The sequence below is a fragment of the Medicago truncatula genome, chromosome 3 (genome assembly GCF_003473485.1).
Source record: "Medicago truncatula cultivar Jemalong A17 chromosome 3, MtrunA17r5.0-ANR, whole genome shotgun sequence".
Classification (NCBI taxonomy): Eukaryota; Viridiplantae; Streptophyta; class Magnoliopsida; order Fabales; family Fabaceae; genus Medicago; species Medicago truncatula.
The window spans coordinates 38,663,755-38,688,685 of NC_053044.1; the positions used below are offsets into that span (position 1 = coordinate 38,663,755).

Here is a 24,931-nt window from a genome sequence, read left to right on the forward strand (position 1 = left end):
GAGAAGTCACTTATTCGATCATTCCATTATTCGATGGTAAAAGTAGTTTACAGATTTCTATGAGCAGCAAATGTAAATAATTTCAGTAACAATATTGATACGATATTTTTCATATAACCATTTCTAAAAAATTTCAGCAAGGAGAATTCGATTCGTCTTCCACTGTCATTTCCAATCATCATCAAAATCATTCTATAGAAGCTTGACTATAGATCCAATTTTTAAAAGAAAAATTCATGTCGAATTCCAAAATAGTTTGGAACCGAATTCGAATTTGAGAGAGTTTGGAACCGAATCTGAATCTAAATTTGATAAAGTTTCTTCAAGGTTAATGGTGATTGTAAATCGAACAACAATAATTGAAATCAAAATTTCTGGTCTTGTTCCCGTTCACAGATGTTTATGAGGATTTAGATCCATGTCTTTCAAAAGGCAGTCCATAACCTTTCTTGATTTGCATGTTTTATTCAATCTTCATGAGTTTAGGGTTTGAAACTATTTCAGGGTTTGGTATATTTCAGGTTAATTGAGATCTGGGCAGTTTGATTAAAGAAGAAGACGATGAAAATATGGATTTTGATGGTGAAGATGTTCATATGAATTTTGTTGTTGTTGTTTGATTTTGATTTTGATGAAGAATTTGATTTGATTTTATTTTTTGATTTTTTTCTAGGTTATATGAAGATTAACTAAGGAGTATGAATGTGATATGAAGGAGATGAAGGAAAAAGAAGAAGAAATAAGAAAAAATTAGGTGTTTGTGGTTTATTATAAACTACAATAGATCCCTCCATGATCCAAGGGTCTCCATTTAAAACAAAGATCAAACCGTTAAAAATAAAAATTTAATAAGGTCTCTCGTGGACTACCTATAAAGTTGGTTCACCTTAGACTTTTAAGGTTAAAAATTAACAGAAATGACCAAAATAGTAAACGATAGAAGAGTTATGGGACCATTTTGAAACACTTAATAGTTAAGGGACCAAAATGAAAAAATAAAATAAGTTAAGGTATCAGGAGATGTATTAAGCCGATAACTTAGCCTACTTTTTATCGTTTATAAGTGTCTTAAATTTAAATTATGTGTTTGCGACTATACTTTAAGTTTTTTAGTGAGAGGTGTCACTTTATCTCTCTCTTCCCCTCTTTCTTCCTCTCTCTTTTCTCCTTCTCAAACCCTAGTCGTCACCCTTTTCTTCTTCTTCTTTTCATAGGGGTTATTAAGGGTCAATTTCGACCCAAAAATCACCCCTTTGAATTGTTTTTCCTTCTATCCTAATTGAATAAGTGATTTCACATATTTTTTGTTTTCTTTCGTTTGTTTTTGTGATTTCGTCGTCTCTGAACGACTCTGTTTGTTTTGATTTCCCATCTTTATTTGTGCGTTGTGTTTTTGCTTTCCCGTCTTAGTGCGGTGTTTATTTGATTCAGGTTGAAAGATTAGCTTTGAGCAAGTGCATATTTGATCAATGACAATGACTTTGGCGTCATCAACGTTGCAGATATGGAGACATGAGTATTCTGGAGACATGAATATAGTCATACTAGTCATATGTGTAGGCATAAGTACTTTGTCGTTTTATGCTATTAACATGGATGATGTGAGTTTGTTCACAAATTCATTCCTTTTGTTTTTAGTGAATTTGGATTTGTATTGTATCGAGTACTATATCAATTTGAATGAATATCGTTTATTTTTGTAAAAAAAAAAAAAAGTTTTTTAGTGAAAGAAATCTCTAAGTTTTCTTTCTCTTTCACTCGTCTAAGAGGGGTGCTTTTAGGTCATTTTTTTGACCTAGAATCACCCCCTCTGAATATTTTTTCTCCTTTCATTCAATCTAAACAAGTGATTTCCACATATATCAAGTGTTTTCTTTTGTGTTTTTTTCGTAATTTCGTCGTCTGAGTACGACATTGTGTTGTTCATCGTCTTGTGCAGCGTTGTTTGATTTCATGTCTTGTTGCGGTGTTCGTTTGGTTTATATTGAAAGATCAGCTTCAGTCAATCACATATTCAATCAATGATTTGGACATCAACGTTGCAGATCCGAAAACATGAGTATTCTGATGATTTATATTTCATCATATTGTTTGTAGGCATTTTGTCATTGTATGCTATTAACTTGAGTGTTGTGAGTTTGTTCGCAGATTCATCTTTTACGTTTTTAGCGATGTTGATTATGATGTATTCTATCAATTTGAATGAATGAATATCGTTTTATTTTTGTAAAAAAAAAAAAAAAAATCTTGCTCCTTAATGGGAACTTTAATTTAAAGGGAATATACATTATGTATCTAAGTCTCGACAAATATAAGTGTTTATTTGTTTCGTAATTGCAATTGATGTGTTTCTTTTGTTATTTATGATATTTATACATTATGTTATTTCTTTCGTGTGTTTCTTTTGTAGTAATGATATTTGTACGATAACTTTTGCAACAATTTTTTTTTCCTCCTCTCTTTATTGGTGAAAGAAAATAGAGAAAAGAAAATAAAGAGACAAAATATAAATACTATGTGAATATAAGAGATAAAACTGTTCAAAATTATCACAAAATAGTTATAAAAATATCATTCTTTAGCTTTGTGATAGACTCCTAATTTTGTACCGACATCTTTTGTAATTTTTACACGAAAAATCCAAAAGGGAAGCATGTAATCCAAAACGCACTTTGTTTTAGATCAATTGAGTGCAAGAAAGAAACACATTTCTCGATTAATGTATAGCTAAAGTCAAAAGGGAAGGAAGCATCTATCCAGGTGTAAGAGTTTAACAACTGGAGTTGCCTAATTTACAAATTAATTTTACAGCATCAAATCTAGTTGCCCAATCTACAAATTAATTTTACAGCATCAAAACCATTGAACAATGTTAGTCTTTTCTCCCTAAAAATAATGTTAAGTCTTCTGATTCCATTTTCAGCGTCCATTTGATTATTAAGTTACAAACTCGATGTGGTTCAAGCATTTGTGGACCACTAATTGATGTCCAACTAGCGAGGATCACTCCCACGCTCACCTACTGCATTTTCCTTAACAAAACCGAGGCAACGGTCTTGCCATATTTCACTCTAATGTGAAACATGTTGAATTTTAAAGTTTATCAGTAATCCCATCACATATAATTATTCAGTAACCAAAATATTTCACGTTGTTTGGAAATAAAAAATAATTTATATGCAGACTTTACAAATGATAAAATCGTGAAAACTTTGCATGAGACCTCAAAACAAACATGGTTCCAAATTGTGGTGTAAAGTGAAATCACACCAACCTCAATTACAATTTACAACAGCCCAACAATCTCAACAGTTCATCATTAATAGTTTAGCTAAAAAATTTATGTGGAAAATTTGGTGAGTGGTGGAGGGAACCACCGGGGCAATTGGAAAATTTGGTGGATGGGGGAAAATATTTGGTGGGTGGGGAAAAATAGTAATCTTTTTTGCTAATAATGCTTGTTAAAATGAATAAAAATCTACGACTATACCAAACTATAAATAAAATTATCTAAAAATTACAATATTATAGAATTATTTTTTATATATTTTTAAGACGAAAGTAAAATTAATTTACACCACAACAACCTCAACTGATATGGCAGCAACCACAATTCATATTTGGGTTTATTTTTTATATTTGGGATGAAAGTATCACTTGAATTTGAAACATTGGCGTTATTCATAAGAAATAAAGGTCTAAGTCACACATGAAGTCTCACATATCACTAAGATAGTTTATAAACAACTCTTACCCTCCTCTCAAACTCATCTAAATATAAAAGGCTAAAATATGATTTTGGTCCCTGCAAATATGTCTCGTTTTGGTTTTAGTTTCTGTAATTTTTTTTCGTTGTTTTTGGTCCTTGTAAATATGTCTCGTTTTGGTTTTGGTCTCTGGCTCCACTTTTGTGATGATTTGCACACGTGGCACATGATGACTGAACCCATTTATTAGAAAAATAGTCCCTGCAAAATCTTTTGATTTTTAAAAAGGTCACTGTAAAATATTTTACTTTTGAAAATAACAAATTTCTTTACAGGGATTAAAACCAAAAGGAAGCATATTTGCAAGGATGAAAACCATATTTTAACTAATATAAAAATAAAAATATATCCATATATGCATTAGGATATGTAAAACACAAAAAAAAGAGTAAAAATATAAATAAATAAAAAGTTCTAACTTTCCTAATCATGGTCCATGGATGCATTGCTTGTGCAGAGAAAAAAGTAAACAATGTCTGGGGAGACCATAAATTTGTTGCCCCCGGCCCCCAATGTCCAAATCCTATGTGCTTTTCCTTATGTGAAATGTTAACGAGTGTTTTCGAAGCATTCGTTAAGCACTTAAAATAGTAAATTTTTAAGAAAAAATTGTATACTAAATGCATTGAATATTATAATATTTAACTTTTTAAAAGAATAATTATTAAATAAATGATACTTAAAAAATGCCTTGGAGCACTAATTAAGATGACCATTTTCTTATATATCACTCTCACTCCATTGTGAGACTCAACACAACACACTAAACTCAACATCTCAAAATGAAAATTTACTTCACCTTCCTGTTCTTGTCGCTCTCTTTATTCCATGTAAGAAAAACCACAAAATCCATACTCTCATTTTCATACTTGATTAATCAAATTGCATTGCATGGTTCCTTTCCTTAATTAAGTTGTTATTGTCCTACTTGTAATTGTCCTTAAATATTTCTTACTAATTTTTTATATGAATGAATGCAGGTTTCTATAGCAACCATTGGCAGAACACAAGAATATTCCTATTCCAAACAAAAGACAAACCCTTTCACTCCTAAAGCCTCACTCATTCGCCATTGGAACACAAAAACCTCTAACAAACTTCCGATCCCAAATTTCTTTCTTTCCAAAGCTTCACCTCTCACACCACAACACTACGCAAACCTCATAAACCTCTTCAAACAAAAACCATCCTCATCAAATCTCCATAATACCCTCTGCTCCACACCATACTTATTCTGCTCCTTCGACCACCCAAACACACTTTACCAATCCACAAAAACAAACAAATCAGACTCAAATTTCGCCGTCTACTCAAACAAAAAATTCTCAAACTACGGCTCCGCTCGACTCGGCGGAGTCGACTCATTTAAAAACTACTCCAACGGTTTAAACACAAACAGCGACTCGTTCAAAAAATACAGCTCAGGCTCAACTCGTCGCGGTGGTGAATTCAACAGCTACGCAGAAAACGGCAATGTAGCTAACACAAACTTCACAAACTACGGTTCCGGTTCATCTTCCGGCACCGGAAACTTCAAAAGCTACGATAAACTCGTCAATGTCCCGAATCTCGGTTTCACCACCTACGACTCCGGCGCTAACAATCACAAATTATCATTCTCAAGCTACGGTAACGATACAAATTCTGGATCTCAATCATTCAACAGCTACGGAAAACGCGTTCGTAGCGGTAACAGCGATTTCATCAATTATGCAGTTAGTTCCAACATTCTTCAATCAACATTCACCGGTTACGGTGAATTAGGAACAGGAGGTGCAAACGATTCTTTCAAAGCGTACAGTTTCAACGGTAATAATCCAAAGAGCAGTTTCAAAGCTTACGGTACCGGTTCCGTTTCCGGTTCCGATACTTTTGTAAGTTACCGGAACCGCGCTAACGTCGGTGATGATTCGTTTCAAAGCTACGGTGCAAAATCGAAAGCCGGTGCTGCGTCGTTTACGAATTATGGACAATCGTTTAACGAAGGAAACGACACTTTCACTGAATATGGAAAAGGAGCTACGGGTAAAACCGCGTTTGGATTCAAATCTTATGGATTGGGACGCGCGTTTAAGTTATACAACAAAAACGGCGCGTCGTTTTCAGCGTATAACAATTTCAGCACAATCAGTGGTAAAATCGTAAATAGATTCGTTGAACCGGGTAAATTTTTCAGAGAATCGATGTTAAAGGAAGGAAACGTGATGGTTATGCCAGATATTGGAGACAAAATGCCTGCAAGGTCTTTTTTACCTTTGTCTATATCATCAAAATTACCATTTTCATCCTCGAGGTTGAGTGAGATAAAAGAAGCATTTCACGCGCGAGATGGTTCTGCGACAGAGCGCGTGATATTTAACGCGCTTAAAGAATGCGAGAGGGAACCGAGTGTGGGAGAAACAAAACGGTGCGTTGGATCAGCTGAGGGTATGATTGACTTTTCCGTTTCTATATTAGGTCCCAATGTGGTTGTGAAAACAACTGAAAATGTGAACGGGTCAAAAAGGACGGTGATGATTGGAAAAGTCGATGCAACGGACGGTGGAAAAGTGATTAAATCAGTTTCATGTCATCCGAGTTTGTACCCTTATTTACTCTATTATTGTCACTCTGTCCCTAAAGTGAGAGTTTATGAAGCTGATATTCTTGACGTGGACACTAAGTCAAAGATTAATCACGGTGTTGCCATCTGTCACATTGATACGTCATCGTGGGGTTCTAAACATGGTGCTTTTTTGGCGTTAGGGTCTGGACCTGGAAAAATTGAGGTGTGTCATTGGATTTTTGAGAATGATATGACGTGGACAACTTCTAGTTGAGGAAGGAAATATTTCATTCGGTTTTTTCAGTTAGTTAAGAATACAAAATTTCACATTGTCATGTGTTACCACGTTGTATTTTTTTGTTTCGTTTTTGTCTTTGAGCTTTCGATTTCTATTTGTGATTCTACCTTGTGTCGTGTTCTAGAGTGGTATGAATCTTTGAGTAAGCGTGACTTATGATAATATGGCTCGTGGCTTTTTAATATTATTATTATTACTAAATTTCTTTTGCGGTTGAAGAGTCTAAATGATTGTGTTAAATTAGACATGCTCCTTTTTAATATAAAAAATTGAAAGTAGTGGAGAAGAGAATCTGTAAGGAATGTTTGTAAAAGAGAGGTTACCGAATGGAGGCAAGACATTATGGAATGCGTTAGAGAACAGAGAAGCATCTCAAGGTTTAAGTGATGTGATGGGATAGTGCTGATTGTTACTGCACGCCTTGGCATGTATGTGCTGGGTGGAGGAGTGATTGTGCTTAGGTACTTTAAAGTGAGAGCATAAAAATAAATGGTTTTGCTAGAAGATATATTTTATGAAGGTGTCTTTTAAAAAGTTATTTTATTAGCATTTGTTAAAATACATCAATTAATTTTTATGAAATTGTCTTTTAACAAAGTTATAATTAAAAAGTAGAAATCACACCTTGAGGTATGAGTTTTTAAAAGACACCTTCATAGATGGCTTTTAGCATAACCCAAAAATAAACTATTCTACATGCAAACGTTGCAGCAGCTTTAAGTGAAACCAAAGAAATAGACATCATCAAAGGTTGAAGGTTCAAAGCTATGATCCATTCCACAAGTCTTATGATATCTGAGTGGGGTGTAGACTGCAGGCTACTCTACTCTTGGTGGTATGACAGGGGTTGGGGAAAATGAGGCTAACAAAGGACCCACCACCTCTCTTTAACAAACCACATTCTTTAAGAATTCTACTTGTGTATCATTAAGACGAAAATATCACATGACATTGAACAATTCAATTATGATACATAGGCCGATTCAACTACTTTTTCTCACACATCTTTCTATGTTTCACTTTTAGCCTATTTTTAATATAACCGTGGATATGTCAAATGCTGTAACCCACCTTAATTGAACATGGCCGTTGATTCATATCGGATGGCTACAATGCAGCCATGTGTGACTTAGTTCTCGCGTCTAATCCAAATCGAATTTATCACTTTAAGGCTAATGTCTTTGATTTGAAATTGGGAATGAAGCATGGATCAAACATGGTTAATTAAAATGTGATGTCATCACCTATCAAGACTATATCATCTAAGTAAATCAAAAGAATTTTGAGATGATCGTAAAAATGTTCAGCAAACCAATAATAATCAGAAATAGACTGAATATAGCCCAAGGAAGTGAGGGCTCAAGTTAATTTTGGATTTCAATCACTTATTTAATTTGCAAACACGATTAGGTCGAGAGGGTTTAGGAGAATTTGCAATATAAACCTCCTCTACAAGATCCACATTCCACAATAAAGAAAAACATTATTTGCATTTAATTGACGCAAATATGATTGTTTTACTGCAGCTAGAGCCAAAACTAAGCGGAAAACGACCATTTTAATAATAACAGGGGACAAAGTTTTAATGTAGTCTACTTTTTCCTAGCTTTGTGCCTTTCTATATTGCCGTATGTTTTAGTTTTACGGCGAGTTTTAGCATGGACCAATTGCATAATTTTCCCATCTTAGGCTCATTTATTTTTACGGGTCATTACCTTGTTCCTTCCCGTTATTACCTTTACATTACCTTTTTTTTTAAATCGATTATACATATATATCACAGGTGTTAACAGCAGAATTTTTTTCTTTTTTAATAAAAAAAATCACATGTATTATCAACACAAGCCAGTTTTCCGAACCCGAGCACATATTTGGGTGAACAATTGCATAAGGGATTTATCAAAAACCGAAAATAAACTTCTAAGACAGATTAAGTGTGAAAATAAGGATCGTGTAAACAAAATTTATTTATAATTTGAATTCATTTTAAAATAAATTAATATAAAAAATATGATATTATATTAAATTTAAAATATTGGTCATAGTTGAGCTTAACTCATTTGAACATTGCGTAATTTATGTTCGAACCCTGAATACTCCACTTATTCACCTTAAAGGTAAATTTTAATTACTGTACTATTTGACAACAAATGAATAGATGATGAGTACATACCCAAACAAAATTATTGAACAAATTTAACATATTTTTTTTAATATTTATTTTTTGTATTAACCATCTGTTATCAGAGAAAATGAACACTGATGATCCATAGTTTGACCAAGTTTGATTAAATTATTTCTTCACCAAACTATAATAATATTTATTAAAGACACGACAGAAAAATCTTAGCGGTGTTTTGTAAATCTTTCATTACATTACATCATCGTTAAATCCATTTTGTAAATCTTTCATGTTTTTCTTTTAGAAAAATCATCCTAAAAAAGAAAAATGTTTTTCTTTAAAAAAAAAATCATGTAATGTGTAAAATATGTACAAGTTGCAGGTCAAAATATAATAAGACAATCCTAGCCATTCGTATTATTTTATATTTAATCAACGGTTCAATTTAGATGAGCCTAAGTTGGAGAAATTTTGCAATTGCCCCATGCTAAACATTGCCTAGTTTTACATACCATTTCAAGCCTATTACATCTTTATTAGGAGGTAAAGCAGTTAATATTCAAGTTTTGTGCGGAAGAGCCAAACTTTCGTCTTTCATAGCTTGTTCCCAACAATCATGTTGGGTAGCATGCTTATAGGTACATACATGGTCCAGGAGAAGAAGAGGAAAGAAACATAACAAGTTTTATGAATAGGAGAAATATTAGCATACGACATATAATGATGTAAGGAATAAGGATATTATTAATTGAATTCTCTGATGTGGCAAAATTATGCAAATGAACAATGTTGAAATGATAGTTCCTCAAGTAATAAGGAGGATGCAAAATTCTAGTAGATGCATGAATTCTAGACATATGGATGTGGGGAGAACGGTTACTAGAAGTACTAACATTAGAAGTAGTAAACTCCATAGAAGTTTTAACAATGGGAGGAACAATTTGAACATGTGGAGACTCTAATATTAATTGAGAAAAATTAGATGCAATGGGAAGAAGAATATTATAAACACTAAACGAGGTTGTTAGAAGATGAAAATGATATGAATATGAATAGGAAAAACATTTTCGTTAAAAACTACATGTCTTGGTAATAAAAAAAAACTACATGTCTTGAAAAAATTAGTTCATGATTGTGCAAATCATAAAGTAACCTATGACTCCCTCTCTTTGTTCTAAGTGAATAGATTTTCTTGTTCAAGATTGAAATATTTTTTTTTTTAGGGGAGATTGAAACTTTGTTCTTTGAACAATAATGAGGGATTGAACAATAATGAGGTATATGTACTGTTAGTAGTACTCCCTCCGATCACATTTATAAGCAAAAAAACACCTTTTAGATTTGGTCAATATATAGACCAAATACATTATGTATTCAATGATATTATTTAATACATTATCTTTCCACTTACTCCTTTCTTTTTTTTCAAGCCTTTCATTTCATTTCACTCCAAACTTGCAAACAAAGCCTAACTATGTAAACTAGGTTTACACTTACAACCAATGAGAAAGTATTTGACATTATTTAATAGCATGTTATAATTGTACGGGATTTGAGTCTCCTTCAAAAAAAATTGTATGAGATTTGAGTTTAATACAATTAACATTTCATTGACAATATGAAGTTTATTTTAACCGATGATATTTTCCTTCTTTCTTTTTAGATTCGATTTGAAGTATATATGATTTTCAATTTCCATTTGATTATCATTTTGTTATATTGGTTCCCAAAACATTTTAATCAAAGACGAATATCCTCATTTCAAATTTTTTTTTTTATTTCAATTGGTAATTTAATTATTTCTTGTACATACATAATACAAATCATAACCTTATTCATGTTTTATCCAAAGGATGCAGGGACAATTAATTAGTTAATTATTAAGCTTACATTAGTTAATTATTGAATGATAAACTGAAGAATTGTCCTTAAAAAAAAATAATTGCCCATTTCAATGCTTACGTTGTAGAACGAGATCAGCTGGATCAGGCTGCCAAATACATAAAACATAATCTTTTTTATACCCGTAAGCCAATTTTTAACCTAATTTTAACCTAGATTTTATGATGACTTTTACGTTATTACCCCCGTGTTCAATTAAATCTGTTTAATTAAGAAATAAACTTTAAAAATCGTTCCTCCTATTCCTATAACATCTTTATATATAAAAGTTAACCCGTAAGCCAATTTTTAACCTAATTTTAACCTAAATTTTATGATGACTTTTACGTTATTACCTCCGTGTTCAATTAAACCTGTTTAATTAAGAGATAAACTTTAAAAATCGTTCTTCCTATTCCTTCTATTCCTATAACATCTTTATATATAAAAGTTAACCCGTAAGCCAATTTTTAACCTAGATTTTATGATGACTTTTACGTTATTACCCCCGTGTTCAATTAAACCTGTTTAATTAAGAGATAAACTTTAAAAATCGTTCCTCCTATTCCTATAACAATTTCCTCCTATTTTGTTTCCAACACAACAATAAACAGATAAACATAAAAAAAAAAAAAAATACAATTTCCTCCCATTTTATTTCCAACACAACAATAAACAGATAAACATAAAAAAAAAAATCACTCTTATTAACAAATTATTCCTATTATTTCCATTAATCAAAATGTTATTTTCAAATGCTTCTGAAATCAAAAACAACAGCTCACTACTAAATCCAATCCAATCCTATTTTCGCTCCTAACAAATTCCCTTTTTCAAAAAAAAAAAAAACCTAACAAATTCACAAATTCCTGTAAGTTTGTTGCACCTTTTCCAATTCGTGTGCATTAATTAAGGGATGATTTAATCAGAATTTGTTAGGTTTTCCATTATATCAGGCTTCTAATATTAACCATGACCCAGACTCCAACTCCCCACAAATTTAGCTGTTTCCAAAGCACTTTCACGTATCAAATCTTCCAAAGCACTTTCACGTATCAATTCTCCTTCTCACTATAAATGTGTACCATACAGAATTGAATAAAACACATCCTTATTTATCCCTTTAATCATTCGTTCAGAGAATTTCTTCCTTCAATCATTCATTCAAAGAATATCAAGTGGTAATATTGAAAAATGTTGTTGTCGTATCACTGCTTAATGGGTATATGTGATGCTATGGTCTGATTTTTGCGTATGTTTTCATGCTTAAAATGTTTTGTAACTCCTTTTATTTTTACTGTATTGATGCAACAGGTCCTTTGGTTAATAATCCAGATTCATATAATTGAGTGTTTGCTGCTCCATCTTTTTGCTTTATTTTTTTAATCAAACATTTGATTCTTCAGTTTTTGCTTTTCAATGTAATGAAGTATCGGTCTTGCTAAATTCTCTTCATAATTTTAATCTAAGCATCCAGATTTTATTCTCTTTTCAATTTGGACTTTCTTTTTTTACGGCATCTGTCTCTTATTTTCTTAATCATGATTTTACAATTTTTCAGATTCTCCATTGTTGCAGTTTTACTACGATGTCGATATTATGATCTTTTTCCATGTTCATTTTCTTTCAATTAAACGTAAGCATGCATTCGCTTTTCTTCATTCCTTCCTTCGATAGAATGCCGTATTAGCTTTGTTTAGTCTTCCCCTAAATGAAACAAATAAACAATTTATTGAGGGATTTAAGTGTCTTCTTTTATTTTGTTTCTTTATTTATGTGTACACAACTCAAATAGTACTTATCTTGAAGTAAAAATCATGTGCAGTTGCAGGTCCTCACAATGCAACAATTGCTAATGTTATTGGTGGGTAAGTAAGAGTTTAGTCTCTTCATTTGGTAAGGAGATTTTATAAATATAACTTTCATTTGCAATATTTAAGATTATAACTCAAAAAATATACATTGATTTGATTTTCACTTTGTGAAAACCTCTAACAGGTGGTGAAAAGTGATCATGCTATATTTTATAGAAATTATATAGACTTAACTACAAGGGATTTGTTTCTGTCTTTTAGTTGGTTAACAATGTTTTTGTCCCGCATTTTGTTCTCTTAGATGTTACACTTTTTAGTTGTTAACATTTAATGTCTTCTTTATCTTAATTTATACCTGTAAGTTCTTATTAATTGATGGAAATGTGACAACATAATATATTTAGTGTATAAAACGTAGGACATGCTTCGACAGAGGGTATGAATATGAACCAGACATTTAGCTGCATGTGTGAATGTTAACTATAACATAATCTTTTATTGTTTTATATTCAGATAATATTTTTGAGATTTATTTCTCTTCATAATCCTCTTTAGGTAAAAATTATTGTCTTCACTCTTTTCTAAACTGCTTTGCTGATTTGTTGTTTTGTAGTCATAATAATATTTTTTATTAGAGGTTTTATGAATGGCAATACCAATTCTATAGATAACACTTATCCGTAGAGCTGGTCTTCATGGACACACACGAGTTCTCATCATAGCCATACAAATAGAATGATCCCTTTGAAAAATTCTTGATATTGTGGAGGATATAATGCAAATTTAATTTTTTGTTGATTAATTTAAAGAATTGTAAGCTAAATAAAACAATTCAAATATTATTGTTAATTCTTCTTCTTTGCTCATTGTGAAGGTGAAAAACACAAGAAGGGGGGGGGGGGGGTTGAATTGTGTTTTCTTTTTCTCTTAAAAAAAAGGATTCTTCTTCTGATAAAACTTCAGAAGCAGTTTGATTGCTTCTGATGAAATGATCAGAGTCAGATTGCAGCGGAAAAGAACAGAGCAGAGAAAAGAAAGACAAAGACACAGGCAGTTATCCTGGTTCCTTCCACAACACGGAAGTAGTCCAGTCCCCCTTGCACTTCCAAGGAGATTTCACTATAATCACAAGATTACAACTGCTCAATACTTTCAAAGTATGAGACTTCACAAAACAATGCTCAAGCACACACGCAAGAGTCTTCCAATGCTCAAGCACTAAGCAAGAGACTTCTAATGCTCAAGCACGCAGGCAAGAGACTTCTAATCAAACAAAAATACAGAGAATTGAGTTTGAATTGAACACTTGATATACAATCAGTGGTGTTCACAATACAATACAGAAAAGACTCTAGACTTTGAATTTCTAAGATGTATCAAATCAGTGCAGAAATTCAGTGTGCTTTTTAGAATCAAATTGACAGAGTTTTGGCGCTTTTAAACTTATGTATCTCTATCTAAAATCTTCAAGTCTTCATTCCTTTATATAGAGGTGTGAAAGAGACGTTGAGATAATCAGCACGTCTAAAGAGTCGTTTGAAATCCTTTGATTATCCACCAGTGATCCTTTGCCTGATTTGGGTGTAGTCCTTTGAAGAATAAACTTCAAATTCATTCCCATCTTGAGTGTACAAATTCTGCAGGCATGGCTGTTGTTTTGTCTTGTAGCGTAGACAGAAAACAGAGTAGTGGAGGTAGTGGTTGTACACTTGTACTTTGTCAACTCTATTAACGAGAGACAAGAGCTCAGTGCTATCCATATATCCGTTGATACCTCCCTTTCAATTCTTTGTTCTTCTTTGATAAGACTGAATTGAGAATCAGCAACTTTGAATCTTCAGTTTGATTAAAGGATCAAAAGTAGCTTCTGGTGAAGATATTGCTTCTGATGAAAACTTTTGCTTCTGATGACTTTCTGCTTCTGATGACTTTCTGCTTCTGATGACGTCATCTCTTCAGGAGCAGTTTAGCTTCAGGAGCAGTTTTCTTCAGATGCTCAGAATTTCTTTTTTCTTTCCATTGTTCTTCCAAGACCTATTGAAATAACTTGAGTAGCCTTTGGTCCTGTACACTTGAACAATTATTAGTAATAACCAATTGACAATTTTTAATACCTTGTTATCATCAAAACTTAATAAGGTTCATTGTGAAACACATTTTGTTCCAACACATTGTGTTTAGCATTTCATTGCAGGAAAATAATTTACATAGAATTCCTTAAGGTGCCTAAAGCAAATATAAAGGTCTTCTATTTTGTTTGTGGATTGAGATAATGCAAAAGTTTCAGTTGTTTCTAAGCGTTATTGAAAGTTAAGGATATTTGATTTATTTTTTCAACCTATAAAAAACTTGTGTTTTTGTCTTATGAGGAAAGTCATGTGCATGGGCCTACTATTCAACTTATGGTGCTTTTGACACAAAAACAATACAACAAGAGGAATTGTGATTTTGAAGGCTAAAAATCTTTCTTTTGGGTCCTTTGAGAATAGTTGATTTTTGTTTTGAAGGTTTGTTATTGTTATTTAGGTATGACTGGTTTTCATGTAACATAGGTTTTTGTAACATAAGTTTAGATGATTACAATGAAGAGAACCAATTGTAATTTTGATATGTGAAGGATTGGAAATAGAATTTTAGATCTCTGTCGTTGTCTAATTTTTATTTTTTAATATTCGTTTGTTTCAACTAAACGATTTCATGTCATCTCCTACTTTATTTTTTGAACTTGCGTAAGGAAAATGTATAATACTCTTCATTTTTTATTTTTTTTAGAATTTTTTTTACCATTACTTATTCTTATATATTAGTCGAAATGACCCGTGCGTCACACGGGTCTAAAGCCTAGTATGAAAGAAAGAATAGACAAATTGAAGAGGAATAAGCCAAGCACAAACTAAAAGAAAAATGTTGAATATCTTTGACAAAAAAAAATACCGAACTTTTTTTTTTGAGGGGAAAATGTTGAATGTTAATAACTGCGAATGGTCAATGAGAGCACATATAACATTTTTTAATATTAACACACAAAATATATAATATATTAAATACCAAATTCACAAGAAGCTCTCGTAGCTCAGTTGGTTAGAGCACCCGTTTAGTAAGCGGGAGGTCTTGAGTTCAACTCTCAACGAGAGCAATTTTTTATTTTTTATTTTTCAAAACAAAAAAATGTTTTGCACAGACAATTCCACGTGCTCACTTGGATTATTGGGGAGACCCCAACGATGATTTTGCGGAGGGAGGGAAACATGAACATTAACTTAACATCATCAAACGACAACTCAAACACTCTCTCTATCCACCATAATACTACATTTTACCACAATCAATGTCCCCTCTATTCTATTCTATTTATGCTGCACCAATAATCAATCACATTCTCAGAAGATAGGGTGTGGAAAAATGAATGATGGGTTTGTGAGAGCTGATCAAATTGATCTAAAAACCATTGATGAACAACTTGAGAAACACTTCAACAAGGTAAATGATGATTCTTCTCATGATCACTCAAACTCTATTGCTACTACTGGTGGTAATAACATGGAGCAAAGAGAAGAGTGGGAAATTGATCCTTCTAACCTCATCATCAAGAGTGTCTTAGCTCGTGGCACTTTCGGTACTGTTCACCGTGGTTTCTATGATGGCCAAGATGTTGCTGGTAACTTTCATAAGTTTCTTTTCAAAATTTCATTCTTTTATTTGTTTCATGTTTCTATTTTTTTACACTCACTCCTCAAACCGACTAAACCGCCAAATTCGTCCCTACTTTGTAAGACGCTCTACAATAGTTCCATGATATTATGAATATTTCAAAAAGTTTTTTTACTCCGTCAAAATTTACTTGTATTGGTCATTTTGAGAGTATGCTAGGAATTGACACTAAGTGGTTGAATAGTATAGAGATCCCCTAAAATAAATAGTATAGAGACCAGATTGATAATAAGTTGTTAAAATACAGGACCTAATTGATAGTAACTCGTTAAATGTAGGGATCAACTTAATGGTTTAACAGAGTCGGAGATCTTTAAGAAATATTCGTAATTTGAGGACATGTTTAAGAGTGTCCTATAAAGTCAAATACTAATTTTGTGGTTAATTCAAACTAACCGTTGATGTTATCTTGTTAGTTCACTTAAGAATCATTGAGTTAATCCATCTAATTATAAAAATTCTTCATGGATTTTATCCAAATAGTTGCTTCAATTTTTTCTCAGTTACTGTGCCCTCTGCTTCTCATTAGAAGATTGGAATGTTTTGCATCTGAAAATGTGTTATCCAAGTTGGTGTTGTTTGCCCTGGTTTGGGCTAATCAGCTTAATTAGACTCTTATAGCATAAGCATTTATGATATAAAGTGTTTATGTATAAGTTATCCTAGAGAGATTGTTAAAATTAGGTGAAAATAGCTTTTGGACACGTCACAACTTGTTTCCATATATAAGCTCTTTCAGAGAGGCTCAAAGTGTTAACGCTAATAGATGAGCTCAAATAAGTCAATTCAAATAAGCTCTTGTGTGGTTACTGAATACAAGTAGCATGTTATTGTTAGATTGGTCGTGGAAGGGGACTATAATTTATTTGAACAGAGAATCGCAGACCAAGATCGATGAACGAAGCAATTTCACTGATTGATTTTAATTTTGTGAGGATTCTATAAATCTGAAATGCACTTTACTGTGCATGTAATGTAACAATAACACTGAACTCTTTTGAGCTTATTTACTTAATGTCTAGTTAAAATGCTGGATTGGGGCGAAGAAGGTTACCGAACAGAAGCCGAAATTGCTGGACTCAGGTCTGCATTCACGCAAGAAGTCATTGTTTGGCATAAACTTAATCATCCTAATGTAACTAAGGTACATTTCCTTTCATTAGCTTCAACTCTCTCTTGTTTCTGTTGTTAATTGTTCTTGTGGATTGCAATATTGCATATAAAAAAGTGTGAGATCATACAAACTTGCATTATTAAGTGATAGTTTTATTTACCATGACAACATGCTTTCAGTTTTAAGTACCAGCACCACCCTGAGCACTTTAATCTAATTAATGCGAGACTCGTAACATTTTTTTCTCTCCGTGTTTAGTTTATAGGGGCAACAATGGGGTCATCTGAATTACAGATACAAACTGACAGTGGTCTAATTAGCATGCCAAACAATATCTGCTGTGTGGTTGTTGAGTATCTTCCTGGAGGTGCATTGAAATCATTCTTAATCAAAAATAGGAGGAGGAAGTTAGCTTTTAAGGTTGTCATCCAGCTGGCACTTGATATGGCAAGAGGGTATTCATCTTCCTTTTCTTTTCCTGAATTTTTTACTCAATGTAATAGTGATTTAGTACTTGTCGAGAATAAAGACCGACTCATAACATGTTTCGATCGCTCAAATAGAATTCACTTGGATATGCAGTCTGAACTATCTTCACTCTCAGAAGATTGTCCACAGAGATGTAAAGACAGAGAACATGCTGTTGGATAAGTCTCGCACCGTTAAAATTGCTGATTTTGGCGTTGCACGTATTGAAGCGTCGAATCCAAATGACATGACCGGGGAGACTGGTACACTTGGTTACATGGCTCCTGAGGTTTGTAGTCAGTTTCCCTTGAAACCTTTAACATAAAATATTGTGCCGATATGAAAAGAAAAAGGTCACAAAAGGGCTTTCATTTGATCAAAAAGAAAGTCTAAGCAATTGACTTTTAACTTATTTGATAAATGGGTGAATGATGGTTTACAGGTTTTAAATGGCAACCCCTATAACAGGAAATGTGATGTATATAGTTTTGGCATATGTTTATGGGAAATATATTGTTGTGACATGCCATATCCTGACCTAAGTTTCTCTGAGATTACTTCAGCCGTTGTTCGCCAGGTATATCTTCTTCCATAGATTAGTTTCTTTTTTTGGCGGTGTCTGGGGTTCGAACCCCAGACCTTGCATATATTATGCATTGTCCTTACCAACTGAGCTAAGCGCACGAGGACAGTTTCTCTTGCATCTAAAATGAATCCGTACTGATATATTAGTTTGTATTGAATTTCTAGAATGTAAGACCAGAAATACCAAGATGTTGTCCAAGTTCTGTGGCAAATGTAATGAAGAAATGCTGGGATGCGAATCCTGATAAGAGACCTGAAATGGATGAGGTAGTTGCCATGCTGGAGGCTATTGACACATCCAAAGGTGGAGGTATGATCCCTTTTGATCAGCAGCAAGGTTGTCTCTGCTTCGGTAAGCGCCGAGGGCCTTGATTCATAGTCAAATAAACCATTAAGGAATCAATATTTGTATCTTTGGTACAAAAACAGACAAGATGAGAGAACTATACAGAAACATGTCAATTCTTATGTATATCCATTTCTTAGTTACCTCTTGCTGGACTGGCCTTGTAACCTTGTAAGATCTTCATGATACTGCTGTAAACTTATTTGCTAGGTACTCTCTTACTTCTACTTTCTGTCTCATTGTGTTGTTTGCTTCAAAACTTGCATTTTTTTTTATTTTTTTTTTCAAAAGAAGGTGGTGGAGATGGTCTAATTTGAATGAGTATAGAGGATGGAGTGAAAATATGATAGAGTTCTTGCTTCTTAGTATTATTATTTTTTTTGCATATTAATTAATCAATAATATACGAAAAGAAACAAGTACATACAAAAATAGTATAATACAATTGCATTTTGCAAACAAACCCTTCTCTGCGGTTGAAATTTGAAAATCCATACGCAAGCGGCTGTCAACGTATCTCAGCCGTTAGAGGAAAATCACATTGTTCAGATTCTGATTTTCATAATCAGATTAAAAGACAAACTCAAAATATGAACTGTCTTACTTCATCTAGTGACTGAGACTTACACACATCAAATCACATTTGGTGTTATGTGACAGAATCATAGTAAATAAGTTTGTATGTTTGCGGAAAAAGCAATGGTAACATAATAAAACATGGACCGCAAAACTGTCTTGGTACTAGTACAATTCCAACATTAACACAATAATGCTAACTTGACAAAGATGACAGTGTTTATTTAAATCATATCTTTTTTGGTTAAATAGAAGACTCTATAATCCACAGCCAAAAAAAATAATACAAACAAATTCAAATGCACATTAGTTTTGGACAAGGGCTAGCCAAAAATCAGTAATCAAGGACTATTAATTTGGAGATAAACCTGCATTATTGCGCTTAACTGTTTAATGCCTATCTCATCCAACCACCTTATTCTTGGATATTTTATTCAACCAACTGTTTAACCGCAACGGCATGGGTGCAGAGATTAAAAAACAGTATTTCTTCTTTTGAAGTTCCTCAAAGACAGTGAAAAGTGGAAACCAATTGTGTTAAGATTAGTTAACAGTGTGTTGAGTTCAGCAAGTATAAATGGATATCAAAGATACAATAGTAATAAAAGTGTCTACTTCATTAGATGTGATAGCATCTACAATATTTAACAGCATCTCAGTTAATCAATTGTAGCAAAGTTGTGAATTCTGAATGGATTCTACATAGTGAAAACCGTGACACCCTAAAAAGCTAATACTGCAATATATAGCCTCAAACTTTACATCACATTTGTTGTTTTTCTTCTTCTTTTTATTAGTTAATGTTTGCTGTTAATAATAATATATAGTTTAGGTTTAAATGTTTTCGGTTCCTGAAAATACATCATTTTAGTTTTTGGTTTCTACAAAAAATAAAAATCCATACAGATATATCACTTTTTGCTTTTTGTTCTTGTTGTTTTGTTTTAATTCCAGCAAATTTATCCATATTAAAATTGATTAGTGTAATAGGTAGAATATTTAATTATAGTTGCTGATAAAATAAGAATTGAAATGAGTATTATAAGGTTAGTGCCAAATGCTACTTATGATTAAGGCCATAGGCTGTGTACCAAATTGTTATATACTACGCCCCACCATGTCACCCTGGCTCCCCTATGAACACATGTAATGTCCTAATTAAATTATACTAGTTTTCTTTATGTATATTTTTTTGAGGTTGGATTTTAGTTGACTTGAACACTAGCTGAAATTGGATCTATATACAGTTAGTGCTAATCAATTTCTCAAAAGAAAAAAAAAAACTATTATTTTAATTTTAGTGTGTAAATTGAAGACAAAATTAAATTAAATTTTATATATTCAAAATAATATATCTGGTGTAACAACTCAATCATAAAAACAAGCTTTCAGCTTTCTGGGTCATTTTCTAATTAAAAATAATAATTAAACATAAATAAGTGACAATGAATGCAGCCAGGTAGCTTGCCGTAGCTATAATCTGTGATTGAGCCTCTATATTGTCCTTTTGTCATTCAGGAACAAACAAACAAATTGTATCATAATCAAACACATATATGTTTGAAGCAAACAAATTGCATGTTTGAAGCTTGACTTCGTTTTTTTACCAGCTGATATAAAATTAGACCAAGTTATGGTGATGGAGATTGTAATTTCATTGATAATCTTATTTGTTGGGATTGCTATTTTGGTGTCTATTCATTTCTGCATAGTTGGAAGGGCTTTTAGAAGGGATAGTAACAATGAAGACATGCAAGTCCAGAGTAGCAGTACTAGGAGCACTGCAAAAGGAATGTTTGGTGGTGACAATATTGGTGACTTGAAGAACCTTCCTTGTTTTGATTATGTGGAACAACCAGAGAAAGGAAACAACAACCTTGTGGATTGTGCTGTTTGTTTGGAGAGTTTTAAGGTTGGTGATGCTTGTAGGTTGTTGCCTAATTGCAGGCATAGCTTTCATGTTCAGTGTATAGATTTGTGGATTCTCAAGACACCCTTTTGTCCAATTTGTAGAACATGGGTTCATTCACGTGTAATTATGAGGGAAGGAAGTGCTGATTCTGATATTGTACATATTGAAATGCCATAAAGATCAAGGCAAATCAAAAAGTTCTATATTGTTGTTGAATTGAACAGTCAGCTGGATTTGAGCTCCAGGTGTAATATTTTTGGGGTTTTTCTATTACCTTTGGTAAGAAAGTAAATATTTCTTTTTTTGTTTTTTTTTCTTTCAAAGAGTCTAGCGGCGAAACACACACCACTAAATGCTGAGAAGTGGAGAATTACGGGTTCAAACCCTCACCCCAACATATCAAATGTTCATGCAACAATTTACCATCTGAGTTATACTACTAAGTAATCATATCTTCACACATATAAGTTTTGATTTTTTTTCTTATCACCAATTATTGAAATACAGTACTGATTGCAGTGCCAGGATCAATTTAATTTCATGCCAATTGTAGAAAGGGTCAAACATCTTTGTGGTTGGTTTCTATGAAATGCTTATCCATCCAAATTGCTGGGTGTTGTGGACAGGTTTTCAGCTGAAACATTATGAACCACTACAAATATAGTAACTGTTTCGTTGTCTTTTCGTCCTAGTGAAAGGACACAAGTGAACTATTGCTTGTTTGTGGCAGCGTGATTGTATCTTGTGCACTTTGTTGTGGATTTACTTAGCACGTATACATATCCTGATACTTTCGGCATCCCTTCCATTAGTTGATAAACCACCTTTTCCATAGATATGTATATGCCATAATGATTCTCCCACGACCGCATGGTCGAGAGGAGAGTTGTGTAAAAAAGAAAGGTGTTCAGGACAGAAAAAATGTGGGAGTGAGTGCAAAATGAAATGGATTATGTGTAACAATTGTCAATATAATGTTTCAACTAGAGTGGATATTTGATCAAACGAACTCCTTAAGACTCTCTGATTAATAACTTTGCTGTATCTGCTATTGACCATATTCTACTTATCCTTATAAGTGAGGTATCCAACCTCTGTTGAGGATAACACGAAGCCTAATTTCATTCAAAAACACAGAAATTCATTGACAGCTTCAGAGACTAAAAAGTAACTACCCTGACATCTAGCAGCAATTGGAACTTGAGGAAAGTCACATCCAACATGGAGATATTGGTTAGAAGTCTAGAATATTAGGACATTATTTCTCACCTTCATTTTTTTCAAGCTTAAAACAATAAAGCTAGAGAATATCAATGCGTATAGTGAAGACCTGAGTAAGATTGGTGACATTTATCAACAAAGTGATGAAGAGCTTTCTCAGGTGACTAGATAACAGTCAGAAGTTGCATGCTAATTTTCTACAGCTTAAACAAAAGGTATCTTTTGGCTAGAGGCTAGTAGTTCAACTCAAACAGCTAAATGTGATTATATCAAAGCTTATAAAAATAAGATCTCAACTCAAAACTTCAGAGGTTAAAAGCTTAAGCATCATTAATAAAATAATTATATGCCAACACAATCTTCATAGAAAAAGCAAATCCAACCCAAAATCAAATATTAATGAAACAGAATAAAATTGAGATTGTGAGCCAAACATAAAGCTAGATGCCAACTAATCATATAGAATCACAGAACTCAGTTAAAAAACAAGTACTCAATAACTTCTACGCAGCTGTTTTAGTAACATTTCCTTCATAACAAGGCATAGTTTAATTTCTTTGTAGGTAAGAAAACACACCGAGCTCAAAGTCTCAAATACCTAAGTTGTAACTCATTACACATGTCATATGACTCATATCAAACAAAAATAGCCAGCAGGTGGTTTAATTCTTATCAGTGGTCTTCTCCAACTCCCTTCTCAGCTGAACAGAGAAATCATCGCTAACATCATCATCATCCCAATCATCCTCCCATTGTTGAGTTACTTCTTTCCCTTCCTCCATGTCATCCCACTCTGTAAGTTGTAAAACAAAGAAGCGCAAAAAGAAATAGGAAGCAACATTAGATTGTGAGTGCAACGGCAGAAATCCAAAACCTCCTAATTTCAAGTCGTCAAGAAAAGTTGGATAGGCAGTGAACCCAATTAACATACAAATGCCAATAAAACGAAATGAGATTCAAGCAATTAAACAAGTCCTATTATTTTCACCCTAGAAGTGTTCATGCCTATAGAGGTGTTCATGCCTAAAGAGAAATAGGATTAACACCCATGAGAAGTGAGTAGTGGCATAAAATTACAGTTTGCATGCACTGTGAGACACACACACACAAGGGATCCATTGATACCAAGTGTGAAAATTAGCAAATTTACATCTTCATTAAATGTAAAAAGTGAATTTAGTGAATCTAAATGTTGCATCATTTACATAATCTGGACAATTATGCATACAAAAGTTTAGACATTTGCAAGTATATATGATTTAATAGTAAATATGTATATTTAAATATCATATCATTTCATACATGAAATGAAGTGGTGAGGTGAAGTATCAAATAAGTTTCAAATTACATGATTGGACTATGGTTGGACATACAGCTTAATTAATGCTTATAGCACAGTCGCTTGCCAAATAAGTGCTTATGTATAAATTATAATGCAATTTTTATAACAAAGGATGAAATAAATTCAAACTACTTTCATATAAGTTATAAGTTGCTTCATAAACTATCATGGAGAGCATATGAAAGTCATCTGTCATAAGTTGTTTCCATAAGTTCTCCCAATCAGTCTCGCAAATGTTCATGTTAGTATCAGATACACTCAAATAAGCTAGTCCAAACAGCACTGACATACTAGATAGGTTAAATTTTCATAACCTCCTCGCAATTAATTGAATACTAAAAACACAAAGTCTAGCTCAAATGTGCAACAATCTGCAACGACGAAATCCCTAATACGTTTCTTCCACGAAAGCAAACTAATGAATATCACTTATAAATCATTTGATGATAACATCACTAAAAATTTCTTAGGATCACTTAACTACATGTAAACCTAAAACAAAAGCAAAGATAATTGCATCAGCGAAGCAACGTGTTTACTGGTTCATACCTTCGTTGATTTCAAACTCTTCAAATTCATCATCGTCTTCGAATAGATCGATCTTGACATCCTCGGTCACGGCCTTTGCTTCAGTTGCCATAGATAAATCTGAATCTGCAGTTAATTCGAACCCAAAAGCGAAAAAATTTCACAAATTCGGAAAAAGAAAAACCCTAATTTTGATAAAGGGGAATAGGGTTTGAATCAAATTAAACTTTAAAATATTTCGTAGAACAAATGATTGGAATGAAGGAACAAAGTAATTACCTGGTATTGGTTGAATTGAATGAACGATGAACCTTGGAGTGTTTAGGTTTCGCTATCGATGAGACCGGAAGAATCTTCTGTGCTTGGAAAGGAAGTAAGAAAAGATCGTATTTGTACTATGAGGAGCGTGAAAAAATTGGAACATTTAAACGTCGTCGTTTTCGGTTTCTTTTGCTATTTTATTTTTAAACCTATTATTTTTTTAGTGAATGATCAGATAAAATAATTTTTACCTAAGTAATTGTCCGTCTATCAAAAATAAATTATTTAGTGAGTTCAATTTATGGGTGAAATGATTTTTTATTAGATTTTGCTTATCTTTTGATGGAACTTTAAATTATCAAAGTTTATTTCCTTTAGAAACTGAAGAGTTAGTGCAAAAAATATAAATTAAGAAAAGATTAGGGAAATTTATTGACGAT

The 24,931-nt window shown here is 32.7% G+C and overlaps 4 protein-coding genes and 1 non-coding gene across 5 annotated transcripts; 4 read left to right on the top strand and 1 right to left on the bottom strand.

Moving 5' to 3' along the window:
* Positions 1–4,448: 4,448 nt before the first annotated feature.
* On the top strand, positions 4,449–6,811 carry LOC11442190 (polygalacturonase 1 beta-like protein 1). The gene is made up of 2 exons (XM_003601241.4): positions 4,449–4,597; positions 4,748–6,811. Exons 1-2 carry the CDS (start codon positions 4,550–4,552, stop codon positions 6,584–6,586), a joined length of 1,887 nt encoding a protein of 628 aa, XP_003601289.1. The 5' UTR covers positions 4,449–4,549; the 3' UTR covers positions 6,587–6,811.
* Positions 6,812–15,489: 8,678 nt separating this feature from the next.
* Positions 15,490–15,563, top strand: TRNAT-AGU (transfer RNA threonine (anticodon AGU)). Its single transcript has one exon. It is a non-coding gene; the product is annotated as a tRNA-Thr (tRNA).
* A 91-nt stretch (positions 15,564–15,654) lies between these two features.
* Positions 15,655–18,910, top strand: LOC11415349 (serine/threonine-protein kinase STY13). Its single transcript, XM_003601243.4, has 6 exons — positions 15,655–16,085; positions 17,161–17,282; positions 17,511–17,707; positions 17,835–18,009; positions 18,163–18,297; positions 18,471–18,910. Exons 1-6 carry the CDS (start codon positions 15,830–15,832, stop codon positions 18,675–18,677), a joined length of 1,092 nt encoding a protein of 363 aa, XP_003601291.2. The 5' UTR covers positions 15,655–15,829; the 3' UTR covers positions 18,678–18,910.
* Positions 18,911–20,866: 1,956 nt separating this feature from the next.
* On the top strand, positions 20,867–21,316 carry LOC25489538 (E3 ubiquitin-protein ligase ATL4). The gene has a single exon (XM_013605556.2). The coding sequence runs from the start codon at positions 20,867–20,869 to the stop codon at positions 21,314–21,316; it is 450 nt and encodes a 149-aa protein (XP_013461010.2).
* A 1,440-nt stretch (positions 21,317–22,756) lies between these two features.
* LOC25489539 (protein DSS1 HOMOLOG ON CHROMOSOME V) lies at positions 22,757–24,670 on the bottom strand. Its single transcript, XM_013605557.3, has 3 exons — positions 24,510–24,670; positions 24,252–24,356; positions 22,757–23,153 (listed from the first exon to the last, which is right to left on the bottom strand). Exons 2-3 carry the CDS (start codon positions 24,340–24,342, stop codon positions 23,023–23,025), a joined length of 222 nt encoding a protein of 73 aa, XP_013461011.1. The 5' UTR covers positions 24,343–24,356; positions 24,510–24,670; the 3' UTR covers positions 22,757–23,022.
* Between the last annotated feature and the right edge of the window lie 261 nt (positions 24,671–24,931).